Genomic DNA, 15,194 nt, shown 5'->3' with positions numbered 1-15,194 from the left:
TGCTGAACAAAGAGACCTTGGAGTACAAATTTATAGCTCCTTGAAAGTGGAATCACAGCTAGATAGGATAGTGAAGACAGCGTTTGGTATGCTTTCCTTAATTGGTCAGAGTATTGAGTACAAGAATTGGGAGGTCATGTTGCGGCTGTCCAGGACATTGGTTAGACCACTGTTGGAATATTGCGTGCAATTCTGGTCTCCTTCCTATCAGAAAGATGTTGTGAAACATGAAATGGTTCAGAAAAGATTTACAAGGATGTTGCCAGGGTTGGAGGATTTGAGCTCTAGGGAGAGGCTGAACAGGCTGGGGCTGTTTTCCCTGGAGCATCGGAGGCTGAGGGCTGATCTTATCGGGGTTTACAAAATCATGAGGGGCGTGGAGAGAATACATGGATAGTGTCTTTTCCCTGGGGTGGGGGGAGAGAGAGTCCAGAACTAGAGGGCATAGGTTTAGTATGAGGGGCAACCTTTTCACGCAGGGTGGTACGTGTATGGAATGAGCTGCCAGAGGAAGTGGTGGAAGCTGGTACAATAGCAACATTTTAAGGGGGTGTATTAGAGTGTCAGGCTGTGTTCGAGCGTCAGGCCCCCCACCCCAGCCCAACCCTTCCCATTTATATCTGCTTGGCCAACCCCCTTATTCCTGATGAAGAGCTTATGTTCGAAATGGCTACCCTCCTGTTCCTCGGATGCTGCCTGACTGGCTGTGCTTTTCCAGTGCCACGCTTTTGGACTCTGATATGCAGCATCTGCAGTCCTCACTTTAACCTCAGTAAGATCAGCAAGGCAGCATTTGTGTGGAATTGCAGGAGCTGGGGGAGATAAAAAGTGAGTATTTTGCATCGGTGATTAATATTAAAGAAGAACATAGAATATAAAGAATGTTGGCAAATAAATGACATATTGGAAAATATCTACATTACGGAAGAGATGGTCCTGGATGTCTTAAAAGCACATCAAGGAGGATAAATCCCCAGGATCAGGTGTTCCTTAGAACTCTGTGGAAAGCTAGGGAAGTGATTGTTGGCCCCCTTGCTGAGATATTTGTATCATTGATAGTCACAGGTGAGGTGCCAGAATGGAGATTGGCTATCATGGTGCCATTATTTAAGAAAGTTGGTCAGGAAAATCCTGGGAACTATGCATCGGTGAGCCTGACATTGGTGGTGGGCAAGTTGTTGAAGAGACTCCTCAGGGATGGGATTGCCATGTCTTTGGAAAGGCAAAGACTGATTAGGGATAGTCAACATGGCTTCGTGTGTGGGAAAATATATTTTTTTTGAAGAAGTAATAGAAGATTGTTGAGGGCAGAATGGCAGACATGATCTGCATGGACTTCAGTAAGGCATTTGACAAGGTTCCTCATTGCAGACTGGTTAGCAAGGTTAGATCACATGGAATACAGAGAACTAGCTCTTTGGATACAGAACTGGCTTCATAATAGATTAATGTTGGTTTTTTAGACTGGAGGCCTGCGAACAGTGTTGTGCCGCAAGGATCAGTGCTGGGTCCACTGTTTTTTCTCATTTATATAAATGACTTTGATGTGAATATAGGAGGTATAGTTAGTAAGTTTGCAGATTACACCAAAATTGGAGGTGGACAGTAATGAAAGTTACCTCCGTACAATGGGATCTTGATTAGCTGGACCAATGGCCGAAGGAGTGGCAGATGGAATTTAGTTTAGATACATGTGAATTGCTGTGTTTAGAAAGGGAAATCATGGCGGAACTTATTCACTTAATGGTTAGGTCCTAAGGTCTCATTTCAGCAAGGCTCCCTAGAGTGCAGGTTTGTAGTTCCTTGAAAGTAGAATCACAGGTAAATAGGATAATGAAGAAGGCATTTGGTATGCTTTCCTTTATTGGTCAGTATTGAGTGAAGAAGTTGGGAGCTCATGTTGCTGCTGCATGGGACATAGGTTAGGCCACTTTTGGAATGTTGTGTTGCTGTTCTGGTCTCCCTCCTATAGGAAGAATGTTATGAAATTTGCAAGGTTCAGAAAAGATTTACAAGGATGTTGCCAGGATTGGAGGGTTTGAGCTGTTCGGAGAGGTTTAGTAGGTGGGGTTGCTTTTCTGTGGAGCGTCAGGTGAGGTGTGACCATGTCAAGGTTTATAAAATCATGAAGGGCATGGATTGGTTAATTAGAGGAGGTCTTTTCCTGGGGTGGGTGAGTCCAGAACTAGAGGGCATAGGTTTAGGATGAGAGGGGAAAGGAGTTGTGCATGTATTGAATGAGCTGCTAAAGGACATAGTGGAGACTGATACAATTAAAACATCTAAAAGGCATCTGGATGGCTATATGACTAGGAAGGGTTTAGAAGGATATGGGCCAAGTGCTGGCAAATGGGACTGAATTAGTTTAGGATGTCTGGTCAGCATGGCAAAGTTGGACTGAAGTGCTTGTTTCTGCATTGTACATCTATATGGCTTTATAATCAATTAACTCTGTTTATGTGAAAGTAGATGTTACTGTAGCAAACTTGTCACCTTTGTAAGTTATAACTCACCAATAGCAGCAGATTTTAATGAATCTGGTGGAAGGATAACTTGGAACATCATTATTTCAAGTATATTGCAGATACTCATGATATTACTTGAAGTTGGATGCTGCCACAGATGATGTATTCATTATCTAGCATTGATATATCCCACATTGTGACGGTGCTAAGGCTTTAAGTGGTGTATTTTTTTCCTGTTTTTTGAGATGTTGAGACAGAAATGAGTAGCTTGTTTACAGCCGGTTGAAAGTAAACAGCTTGAGAGACCTTGGTTGTTTTTAAAAGTTGGAACAATAGAAGCTGCATGAAGGGGTGGAGTCGAACTCCCACAGAACCAGGATTTCAGTTTAGTTTTTCAGTAGTTGTTGGGGTCTTCGAACTATATGTAGAACTGTTATCCTTCTCTCAGCTACAGCTAAAAGCTTGGGTTCTCCTAGGATTGCATGTGAGACATTGTTTTACTGAATTTGCCTTTGCCAAAAATGTATTAATGGGATATTACTACATTGGAACATTGCTGTTTAACAGTTAGATATTTTTTATTGTTAAATTTTCTAATAAAGTTGTTGTTCTTTTGTTTGTTTGTTCTTTGTGTTTTGCTTAGAGCCTGGTAGTTTAACCAATTGAATTGCATCCAGAGCGCAGTGCCTTATACTTGCCTTTAAAGCTAAAAAGTTAAGATCCAGGCTATCTTTTTAATATACTTTTTGAGGCATTTTGGTCTGGTCCAGTTCATAACTACTCATATGCACATAGTAACTTACGCTTGTATCATTCTAACTGTTTAGATTTATTCTATTCATTCTATTGTTTTTTTGTTTGCATGAGGTGCATGCATGATATCTGACATTTTAACTCGAGCATGTACAAAAGACCACTTGTAGAATTTGTGGTCTGTTTGAATTAGGAAGTATATTCTTGTAATACAATTTCCATAAATTAAGTATTATTGAGTCAAGATGTTTCCAGTATCAAACATCAGTAACTGACTTTCAAGAATAACAGAAAATGTTAAACAGCTGATATTAAGTTAAAGCTTTGGGATATTTACAGGCAACTGAAATTAGTTTGTGGAAGATAACTACATCTCCTCATGTTTTCTTGTTCTTTTACAGAACATGTGCAAAATGAAGAAAACTATGCACAAGCACTAGATAAATTTGGTAGTAATTTTTTAAGTCGCGATAATCCTGATCTTGGCACAGCTTTTGTTAAATTTTCCACTCTCACAAAGGAGCTTTCAACATTGCTGAAAAACTTGGTAAGAGTTTAGGTCTTGTATTTTTCGTTCACATTGCTGATCCTGTATACAGAATACTTCAAGTTAAAGCTGTAGAAAGTATTGAAACTATGCATGGATATGTTAATTGTGAATAATTACATTGGTATTAATATTATTAGTACATTAGTTTAATGGTGCACTTTTTATTATTTGAAGTAGTAAGTTTAGATTTTCACAGAACAAAAGTCCATCTTAAGTTTGGAAGAATATCTGCACGCTTCATAGCCTTTATATTTGTTGGCTTGGTAACAAATGAAAAATTAATATTGATTGTGTCACTCACTCTAACTCTGTTCTTCATTTATTAATGTAAGCACAAATATATTATAGAATTTTGTGCTGGAAAGTCCAGAACAGAAAACGTAGCCCTATTGAACCTTTGGGGAAACTATGCATTATTATTCTGGTGTAGACCGCTTGGTGATTTGGCACCTGTGGATCTTGTGTTTAAAGAAATTTTAGTAACTGAGAAAAATTATTTATGGTTTATGATCATCATCATTGGTATTTGCTAATTTCCTTGGAGAAAATGGTGAGTTACCTCCTTGAACTGCTGAAATCCTTGAACTTTAGGCCTATCAACAGAGCTGGAATTTGTGGGGTTCAGGAACAACACTGTTTCTGCTGTCGCCACAGCCATTTCCGCCCCTGGGTTGCCGTTGCCGCAGCCACTTCCGCCCCCGGTGACATCACTCACCTGCACAATGACCACGAACGGCGATCGGTGTGGGGGCGGGGTTAGGCGTGGTGACAGATCTCCTAACCCTGACCCCATGCTGATCTCCATCCCCATGCCTAATCCTGCCTCCATGTCGAACCCTGCCCCAATCTCCGTCCCCACCCTGATTCCTGCTCCCATGCCTAACCCCGTCCCCACTCCCAGCTCCAGTCCTGTCGTGTTTTTACCATCTCTCCAGAACTACCCCTCTCTGAGGATGAAAGATCAGTCCTCAGCAGAGGCCTCCCCTTCATTCCCCTACGCTCTCGGATTAACGAGTTCAACACTCGGCGAGACATCGAACAATTCTTCCTTCGCCTACTAATTCAACCAGGATTCTCGCCCACCCTCTGATGACCCCTTCTCCTGCCTCCAACACACCCCATTTACCTGGACACCCTGTGCTGGCCTCTTACCTGCCCTCAATCTCTGCATAGCCAACTGCCACCGCGACATTAACCGCCTCGACCTCTCTACCCCTCTCACCCACTCCAATCCCTCACCCTCGGAATGTGCAGCCCTCCACTCCCTCTGTTCCAATCCCAACCTCACTATCAAACTGGCAGACAAGGGAAGTGAGGTAGTAGTTTGCCGCACCAACCTTTACACTGCTGAGGCTAAACGCCAGCTCGCGGACACCTCCTCCTGCCCCCTTGACCATGACCCCAACTCCCAAACCATCCATAACCTCATCAGCTCAGGGGATCTCCCATCTGACCTCATAGTCCCACAACCCCGCACTGCCTGTTTCTACATCCTGCCCAAAATCCACAAACCTGACTGCCCTGGCCGACCCATTGTCTCAGCCTGCTCCTGCCCCATTGAACTGATCTCTGCATACCTCGACACGGTCCTATCCCCCTTAGTCCAAGAACTCCCCACCTACGTTCGGGATGCCCTCCACCTCCTCCATGATTTTCGCTTCCCCGGTCCCCAATGCCTTATCTTTACTATGGACATCCAGTCCCTGTACACCTCCATCCCCCATCACAAAGAACTCAAAGCCCTCCGCTGCTTCCTTTCCTGCCGTACCAACCAGTACTCTTCCACTGACTCCCTCCTTCAACTGATTGAACTGGTCCTCCCTCTGAACAACTTCTCTTTCCAATCCTCCCACTTCCTCCAAACCAGAGGAGCAGCCATGGGCACCCGTATGGGCCCCAGCTATGCCTGCCTCTTCGTTGGATATGTGGAACAGTCCATCTTCCGCAACTACACTGGCACCACCCCCCACCTTTTCCTCCGCTACATCGATGATTGTATTGGTGCTGCCTCGTGCTTTCACAAGGAGGTTGAACAGTTCATCCACTTTACCAGCACCTTCCACCCCGACCTCAAATTTACTTGGACCGTCTCAGACCACTCCCTCGCCTTCCTAGACCCCTACATTTCTATCTCAGGCGACCAAATCAACATGGACGTTTACTATAAACCGACTGACTCCCACTACCTAAACTGCACCACCTCCCACCCTGCCCCCTGTAAAAACGCCATCCCATATTCCCAATTCCTTCGTCTCCGCTGTATCTGCTCCAAGGGGGACCAGTTCCAATACCGAACAACCCAATGACCGCCTCCTTCAAAGACTGCAGTTTCACCCCAGACGTGATCGGTGATGCTCTCCACCGCAGGGTCCCAAGGCAGAAGATGAAATGTTCTTCCTCTAGGCATTGGGTGTTTGGAGTTTGGTGGTGGAGGAGGCCTAGCACCTGCATATCCTTGGTGAAGTGGGAGGTGGAAGTTGAAGTGTTCAGCCATGGGGCAATGGGGTTGGTTGGTTGGTGTGCATGTCCCAGAGGTATTCTCTGAAAGGATCTGCAAGTTGGAATGAATCAAAACCTCAATTTCTTCCTTGAACTAGAATTTACCCCATTTGAATTAGGAACGATTTAAACATTTAATTTTGTTTCTTCAATATACATTGTCTACTGACTTCTATTTGTTAATGTGATAAAGATTTACATTATGCTATTTGGGAACTTCAATTATAGAGGTAATTAGATTGAATTTTTAATTCTGTGAAAGTGACTGAAGGTTAAGAAATGCATTTTTTTCCCAAAGCAGTGGGTACAGATAGCATTACCAAGAAATCATCTCATATGTATATGTATGAGCTAAATGACTAGTTAAGGGAAACTGCATAATTGTTTAAGAAATTGTTTATGACCTAGAGAAAGACATTTGGTAAGGGGCCACAAGCAGGTCTAGTTTGAAGAGAAATGATCCATAATCAGCAGGAGAGCAGTTTAGTTTTGGCAGTTTCCAGGCTATTAGGACTCAAAAGAAATCTTGAGCTCTTTAGTAGTCTAAGTAGATAGGGCTGGAAAAGCTCTGAGCTTTCCCTAATGAGAAGTCAGTAAGTTAGCTCATCTAGGAGATAGGTAGTAATGGAGAGAATCACATGATTGCACAGGAAATGCTTTTAACAACCTCCGTTACGTAGGAATTTAGAGTGGATTGATACTTGGATTGATGCTCTGAAGGATGTTGCTTGGATCAAGAGTAGAACCTCTTTGCTATTCATGATGTCTTTCCAATAGTTTTGCTAATTTTTAGTAAATGTAGTAAACTTTGAATCTTCTATGTTTCTGTGTTTAACAAACCTTGAGCCTGTTCCACCAGTGAGTATACCATGACTGATCATTCAAGCTTGATACCCCATACCACCTTCCCACAAATGCAATGTCTTAGTCACGGCCATTCTCTCTGGTGAATTTCTCAGGCTCCCCATTCTCTGCTTGAAAGAATCTCTTCTAATCTCAAAGTTCTGGACTCTCCTGCATAGGGAATATCCTTCCTGCATCTAACCTATTTATTCCTCTTATTTCGAAGATTTGAGAGAGTTTCTTCCCCCCGCCTCTTTCTTAACTCCAGAGGATACAATTATATTTGATTCAGTCTCTCATCATGTTGGTTAGGCCATATTAGGAATCAAAGACTGCAATTTCCCCTCAGACGTGGTTGACTATGCTCTCCACTGCATCCCCTCCACTTCCTGCTCCTCTGCCCTTGAACCCCACCCCTCCAATCGCCACCAGGGCAGAACCCCACTGGTCCTCCTCTACCACCCCATCAACCTCCAGATACATCGTATTATACTTTGTCGTTTCTGCCACCTCCAAACAGACCCCATCACCAAGGATACATTTCCCTCCCCTCCCCTATCAGCGTTCTGGGAAGGCCACTCCATCCGCAACTCCCTCGTCAGGTCTACAACCCTCACCAACCCAATCTCCACTCCCAGCACCTTCCCCTGCATCCACAAGAAATGCAAAACTTGCACCCACACCTCTTTTTCCCCACCCCACCTCCCTCCAGGGCCCCAAGGGATCCTTCCATATCCGTCACAAATTCACCACCTCCACACCCATCATTTACTGCATCTGCTACACCCAATGTGGCTTCCTCTATATTGGGGAGACAGGCCACCTACTTGCGGAACGTTTCAGAGAACACCTCTGGGACACCTGCACCAACCAACCCAACCGCCCCGTGGCTGAACACTTTAACTCCCCCTCTCACTCCGCCAAGGGCATGTAGGTCCTTGGCCGCCTCCATCGCCAGACCATGGCAACGTGACTCCTGGAGGAAGAATGCCTCATCTTCTGCCTAGGAACTCTCCAACCACAAGGGATGAATGCAGATTTCTCCAGCTCCCTCATTTCCGCCCCTCCGCCCCCATACACCCCCCACCCCCCCCCCCCCCCACCCCCTACCTAATCTCAGTCCCAAACCTCTGACTCTGCACTGCCTTCTTGACCTGCAGTCATCTTTGCGCCCACCCCCTCTCCAGCCTATCACCCTCACCTTAACCTCCTTCCATCTATTGCATTCCCAACGCCCCTCCCCCAAGTCCCTCCTCCCTACCTTTTATCTTAGCCTGCTTGGCGCACCCTCCTCATTCCTGAAGAAGGGCGTATGCCCGAAATGTCGATTCTTCAGTTCCTTTGATGCTGCCTGACCTGCTGCGCTTTTCCAGCAACACATTTTTCAGCATTTTAGGAATCCATTTGGTAAACCTTGACTGCAAGGCATCTACAGCAAAAGCATCCTTCCTCCTCCAATAAGGAGACCAAACTCTGCATAATATTCTAGATGTGGCCTCACCAGAACCCTGCATATTTGCAGAAAGGCATTCTCATTCCAGTACTTGAATCCTCTCACAGTGAAGGCCAACATATAGTTTGCCTTTTTCTACCTGCTTTGTCTGCATTACTGCTTACAGCAAGTAGCGAGCATTCCCCCCTCAATTTGCAGCCTTTCAAATTATCTGCCTCTTTATTTTTGCTTGCATGTAGATGATCGCTCATTGATCCACAATACACTACATCTGCCACGAGTTCCCCATTCATTGAGCTTACCCAAATTACACTGCAATGTCATTGCATCTTTCTCAAACTCACCCTTTGTGTTGTCTACAAATTGAGATATTAAATTTAGTACGTTAATCTAAATCATTAACATATATTGTGAATAGCTGGCATCCTAGTGCTGATCCTTACTATATCCCACTAGTCAATGCCTGTTATTCAGGGAAAGGCCCATTTATTCCTACTTTATTTCCTGTATGCTAACCAATTTTCTATCTATCTCAATGTATTTTAATTTTACACATTAATCACTTAGGTGAGCCTTTGTTGAAAGCTTTCTGATGATCCCAATAAACCAGATTTGGTGGCTCCACTGACCAACTTTACTAGTTAATCTTTGAAGAATTCCAGTAGATTTGTCAAGCATGATTTATCTTTTGTAAACCGATGCTGACTGTGATTTTTATCACTGGTTTCTAAGTGATCTACTATTAAATCCTTGATAATGGATTTCGTATCTTCCCCACTACTGACGTCAGATTCACTGGTTTATAATTCTGTTTTCTCTTGACCTCCCTTTTTAAGTAGTGTGCTTGCAGTAACTATCCCCACTCTGCAGGAACTTTTCAGTCTAAAGAATCTTGGAAGATGATCACCAATGCATCCGCTGTTTCCAGGATCACTTCCTTAAGTACTGTGGAATGGAGATGATCAGTCCCTGGAACTTTATCAGCCTTCCACTGAAGGAGAAAAAATATTTTGGCAGCCTTTTGTGAATACGTTCATTGGCTGACCGTTATGGTATCAAAATTGTAAATCTAAAATTTAGGGTTCATCAACCCAGGTTTCACTCCAGATTTTGACTTGTCCAGTATTAACATCAGCGGGGACCATATTCATATCCTATGTGAAATCCTTTCTGTATATTGTTGCAGCCAAGCTCAGGAGATTGCATTGTTTCTCTCTAGTCTCACTTAATCCACTGGTCATAGGATAATTCTGAGATTTATTACCCAGTTGCTGATAAGACCACTTAAATGGCTTATTAGGTTCAGTAAAAAGACAAAATCAACCTAGTTTCTAAAATGCATTAATTTTATTAACAACAATTAATTCATGCGATATGGCGTCACTGAATAGGCAAGCATCCCTAATCTTCCAGAAGACAGTTAAGAGTCAACCACATTACTGTGTGTCTGGAATCATAGATCAGACCAGGTAAGAACAAAGGAGTTTTCTGACAATCGGCAGTAGTCATGGTCATCATTATGCTCTTAATTCCAAGTTTTGATTGAATTTGCAGACTTTGTCTGCCGTGGTCGGATATGAGCTTCCAATCTCAGAATATGACCTGCGTCCCTGGATTAATGATCTAGGATAATAACAAGGTTGTCTCCTCCCCATGAATAATATCAAAACTAGACTTATTTCACAGATGCAAAACTGATCAATACAGTTGAAGTATTAAATTATAGATGCTTATCTTAACATGGAAACATAGATGCTTATCTTAACATGGCCCTTTCTTGAGTCTGCACCACCATTCAATACAACAATGGTCGATCATGCATTCTATGTCCCATTCCTGTCCTCTCCCCATACCTCTTGATCCCTTTACCTGCAAGGGCCATGTCCAGCTCTCTCTTGAATACATCTAATGAACAGGCTCTAATAGTTTCTGTGCAAGAGAAATCCACAGATTCACACCAGTGAAGAAATTCTCAGTCCTGAAAGTCTTACCCCTTATTCTTTGACTGTAACCCTTAGCTCTGGACTTGCCCAAAATTGGGAGCATTCCCCTCATCAGGATTTTGTTTGAGATTCCCCACCCCAACTATTCCAAGTTCCAGCAAATACAAGCCCAGTCGATTCAGTCTTTCCTCTCGTCAGCCCTGCCATCCTGGCAATTAGTCCGGTGAACCTTTGCTGGACACCCTCAATAGCGAGTGTCTTTCCTCCGACGAGACCAAAATTGCGCACAATACTCAAGATATGGCCTCACAAAGGCCCTGTATAACTGCAGCATGATATACTTGCTCCAATACTCAAATCCTCTTATGAAGGAGAAGATGCCTTTTAGTTTTTCTCATTGCCAGCTGCAACTGCGTGCCAACCTTCCTTGACTGTTGCACCATGACCCACAGGTCTCATTACCCCTCTCATTTCCTAAGCTGTCACTATTCAGATAATCTACCTTGTGTGACCAAAATGTATAACCACACCATATCCATAATATTTTGCATTTACCAAGTATTTGCCACTCAACCAGCCTCTCCAAGTCGCCCTGCATTCTCTTAGTATCCTCCTCACAGCAGACACTGCCACCCACTTAGATTCATCTGTAAATTTGGAGATTATGGCATTCAATACCTTTGTCCAAATCATTCATGTATACTGTAAACTGCTGAGGTCCCAGCATTGAACTCTGTGGCACCCCGTTCATCACTGCCTGCCACTCCAACAAGGAGCTGTTTATTCCAGGTCTCTGCTTCCTGTCTGTCAACTAGTTCTCTCTCCACTTTCCAAATGCTCAGTTATTACATCCTTAATGATTGACTCCAGCATTTTCCCCACCACTGATGTCAGGCTAACTGCTCTATCATTCGTCTCGCGCTCGCTCGCTCTCGCTCTCTCCTCAAGTGGAATTACATTAGCTACCCTCCAATCCATTCAAACTCTTTCAGAGTCTACAGAATGATGCAAAATGATCTCATGGTTTCTAGGATAGCTTTCTTAAGTACTCTGGGATGCAGAGCATCAGGCACTGGGGACTTACCAGGTTTTAATCCCATCTATTTCCCCAATACCATTTCCTGACTAATAAGGATTTCCATTAGTTCCTACTTCATGCTTGACCCACTGTCCTCGAGCATTGCCTGAAGATTATTGTGTTGTCCTTAGTGAAGACAGATCCATACTATTTGTTCGACTGGTCTGCCAAATTTTTTTGTTCATTATGAATTTACTTGATTCTAACTGCAAGGGACTTTCTTCTTCAGTTTTCTTTTCCTCATATAATTATAGAAGCTTTTGCAGTTGTTTTATGTTTTCCACCACTTAGTTTCATATTCTATTTTTCCCTTTCTGAATTAAACCCTCACCCTTCACTGAATTTTAAATTTTTTCCTCAGACCTCTGGTTTGTTGCTTTTTCTGGCCAATTTATATGCATCCTCTTTGGCTTTAACGCTTTCCCGTGGTTGAGCCACCTTCCCTGTTTTACTCTTATGCCACACAGGGATGTACAATTGAAGTTCATCCATGTGTTCTTTAAATGTCTACCATTGCTTATCCACTGTCAACTCATTAAGTAAGCTTGGACAGTTTATCCTCGTCAATGCATGTCTTATATCATCAAAGTTAGATTTCTTTAAGTTCAGAACTGAGTTTCAGATTTAGTTGTATCTCTCTTCATATTAATGAAGAGTTATGTCGTTATGGTCGCTCTTTCACAAAGGAGCTCGCACCACAATGTTGCTAATTAATTCTCTCGGTCTAAAAATGGTTTGCTGTCTCGATGGTTCCTCGACATTTTGGTTGAGGAAACCATCTATCATGCATTCCAGGAAATCCTCTTCCATCGCATTGCTGCCAAACTGGTTTGTCCAATCAGTATGTAGATTGAAGTCACCCATAATAACTGCTGTTCCCTTACTGCCTGCATCTCTAATTTCCTTTTTGATCTAGTTCCCAACATTACTGTTTGTGGCATGTACACAACTCCCACTAACGCTTTTTTTCTGTCCTTCGGTGTTCTGCAGCTCTACTCATCGATTCCATGTCGTCCAGGCTTGCGTCCTCCTGTTACTATTGTGTTAATCTCCTTAAACAACAATGTTACCCCACCTCCTTTTTTTTTTGTTTGTCTTTCCTGAAAATTGAATAACCCTGGATGTTGCGTTCCCATTCTTAGTCACCCTGGAACCAGGTCTCTGTGATCCCAATTATAACGTATCTATTAATAACTTTTTGTTTAGTTAATTCATCCACCTATTACAAATGTTGCTTGCATGGAGACAGTCTTCAGGCTAATTTGTTTTTGAAATTTATTGCACTTCTAAATATCTTTTAAATAACACAACAATGCAGCTGTTAAAGAGAAATAAAATTAGTTTTTTTGGAGAAATTAAATTTTAAAAAGTAAGCCATTTTGGCCAAACTATTGGAGAATTAAGGGATAAAATAGGAAATGATCCAGATAACTTTCACTGATGCCTTTGATCATGTTGGCAGATGTCACTAGCCCCATGCAGTTGTTCCTGGAAAATCTTCATATACAGTTTGTTCAGGAAATATGGAGAGGATGTCTTCTAAAAGCTTTTCAGGAAGAATAGCTTGTTTCCGCTTTAAGCGCTCAGAAGGAATACTTGAGCATTTCTCACAAAGCTGCAAAAGGCTGAATTGGGTGTCTTATCTCTTGATAGACTACACCCCAAATTAAACACTTGAGCAACATCAAATAGCCAGTCTTGAATCCTGTAAGGTCAGGCATGTGACTTCCATTAAATGAAAAGTCAATTTAAGCTCCACAACTTACTGTAACTTTTTAAAGAAAACTGTCCCTTTTTTTTTAAACAAAAGTCCAGTATTTCCTCAGTATCTCAAGTGCACCAAATTTCAATTCTTTAGACTGAAGTCTCAAAGCATATTCAAGATATGTTATATTCTGATAAGTTTTACTCAACTTCTCACTAAGTTCATCTCTCCTATAAGCTGTCTTCTACTGCAACCAGTATTACAAACTTCTTACAACTGCTTTTCTGCTCTGAGATTTCATGGCTTGCTGTTCTCAAGTGCAACTGTCTTCATGTGCCATTTCTATATTTGCCTTTATTTTATCTCCATATCTTGGTTAATTAGGACAAAAATGCTTCACCATGATCAGGATCTTTAATATTTTATATTGCAGTATACTTAAGTGAGGATGGCTAGTGGTAGTGGATTGGGTCAGTGACAGTTTGTTCTCAAGTCTGGAAGGTTTCCTGCTCTTAAAGCATCAGTGAACCAGTTGGGTTTTTAACTGGATGCCTGATTGATGTAATGTTTTGTTTTGCTTGTGTTACCTTTTATAATTAAATTCAAATTCTCAAAATGCCATGGTGGCATTTGTATTAATGTTCCCTGGATTTATTAATCGGGGACCTTGGGTTTCCAACCCAGTAATTAACTGTTGCAATATCTCACACTGACCCACCCACATGGTTAACTATTTCCTTCTTTATATCGCTTTACTCTTATGAAAATGGTGACTGCTGCAAGATATCTTTCCAGCAACACTGTTTTGCTGAGGAGTGTTGAGATGGCCCCTGACTTAGTTTACTGTGACATTCAGTAGACATATACTCATCCAGGATACTTTGAAACCCAGAATATCTTTTATCATGCATTTATCATGCATTACATCAAATGTTAGACTTTAGGAATTTACTATACTGTTACATTGTGCACAAAACATAATTTACATTTGGGAATGACAAAATATTTATTGCTTACGTTGTGTAACCTGATTTTGAAATAGTTTGACTGTAATCTACCTTTTTGGAGGAATGTAGTAGCAATTTTGAACCACTATTGAATGAAGTGTTTTCCCCAGAGTGTGATTCATTGTTTACCCTGTTGATATGAAAAGGCTGTCAGTGTCTCTCCCTTCCCTGGGATATGTTCATGTTATATCTTGTAGCTATGATGGACATGGGGATCAAGTTAATGCAACCTCACCCCTTCACTTACTAACCTTTTGAGGTCACGTGGTCCACTAACATGTATGTCAATTACTGATTTCTGCTGCAAATAGAGACCTGCTCGTAATGAATTACAAATAGTTCATTTTTTTTCAGAAGTGCATGTCTGAACAAATGAGGGTGCATCTAAAGTTGTGCTGCCTGACATTTTTAATATATTTTTGTCTTTTTCATAAAATATGTCCATGCAGCGTTACGTATCTCAGGGTTGTGGCAGAGAGCATTGTTGTATGAGCTAATATATTTCAAATTTGCTAATAATTAATAGCATAAAGAAAACAAATCAGTATTTGACTGGCAAGAAAATTAAGAAATCACTCATTGTGATTGCGGTAACAACCTGTTGCACTATTTTACAGTAGAGTGTAATGGTTGATCAACTGTGCAGAGCAAATTGTCAGACTGTATGCTTATTTTGTCTTTGTCTATATGCAACTTTCAGCTGCAGAATCTTAGTCATAATGTCATCTTCACTTTGGATTCACTATTGAAGGGAGATCTGAAAGATGTCAAGGGGGTAAGTATTTGGATTTGGTGACCATTTTTGATGTAAATGCAAAAGATAAGGATGTTCATATTTGCATAGTGAATCGGGTGCCTCAAAGTGCCAAATAACACTGTACCTTTGAAGATGATGTCA

General features: G+C 42.0%; 1 protein-coding gene across 5 annotated transcripts in view; it reads left to right on the top strand.

Annotated features, from left to right (window-relative positions):
• The window catches only part of LOC132813685 (arf-GAP with SH3 domain, ANK repeat and PH domain-containing protein 1-like), a 341,801-nt gene that overhangs the window by 129,165 nt on the left and 197,442 nt on the right, over nucleotides 1–15,194 (top strand). For all 5 annotated transcript variants that reach the window (XM_060823243.1, XM_060823230.1, XM_060823238.1 and 2 more), the window contains 2 exons: nucleotides 3,620–3,765; nucleotides 14,997–15,071. In XM_060823243.1, the coding sequence (XP_060679226.1) occupies nucleotides 3,620–3,765; nucleotides 14,997–15,071 (221 nt within the window). The remainder of the gene's footprint in view (nucleotides 1–3,619; nucleotides 3,766–14,996; nucleotides 15,072–15,194) is intronic.

This window comes from Hemiscyllium ocellatum, chromosome 4, assembly GCF_020745735.1.
Source record: "Hemiscyllium ocellatum isolate sHemOce1 chromosome 4, sHemOce1.pat.X.cur, whole genome shotgun sequence".
NCBI lineage: Eukaryota > Metazoa > Chordata > Chondrichthyes > Orectolobiformes > Hemiscylliidae > Hemiscyllium > Hemiscyllium ocellatum.
This window is presented reverse-complemented; position numbering and strand designations above follow the sequence as displayed.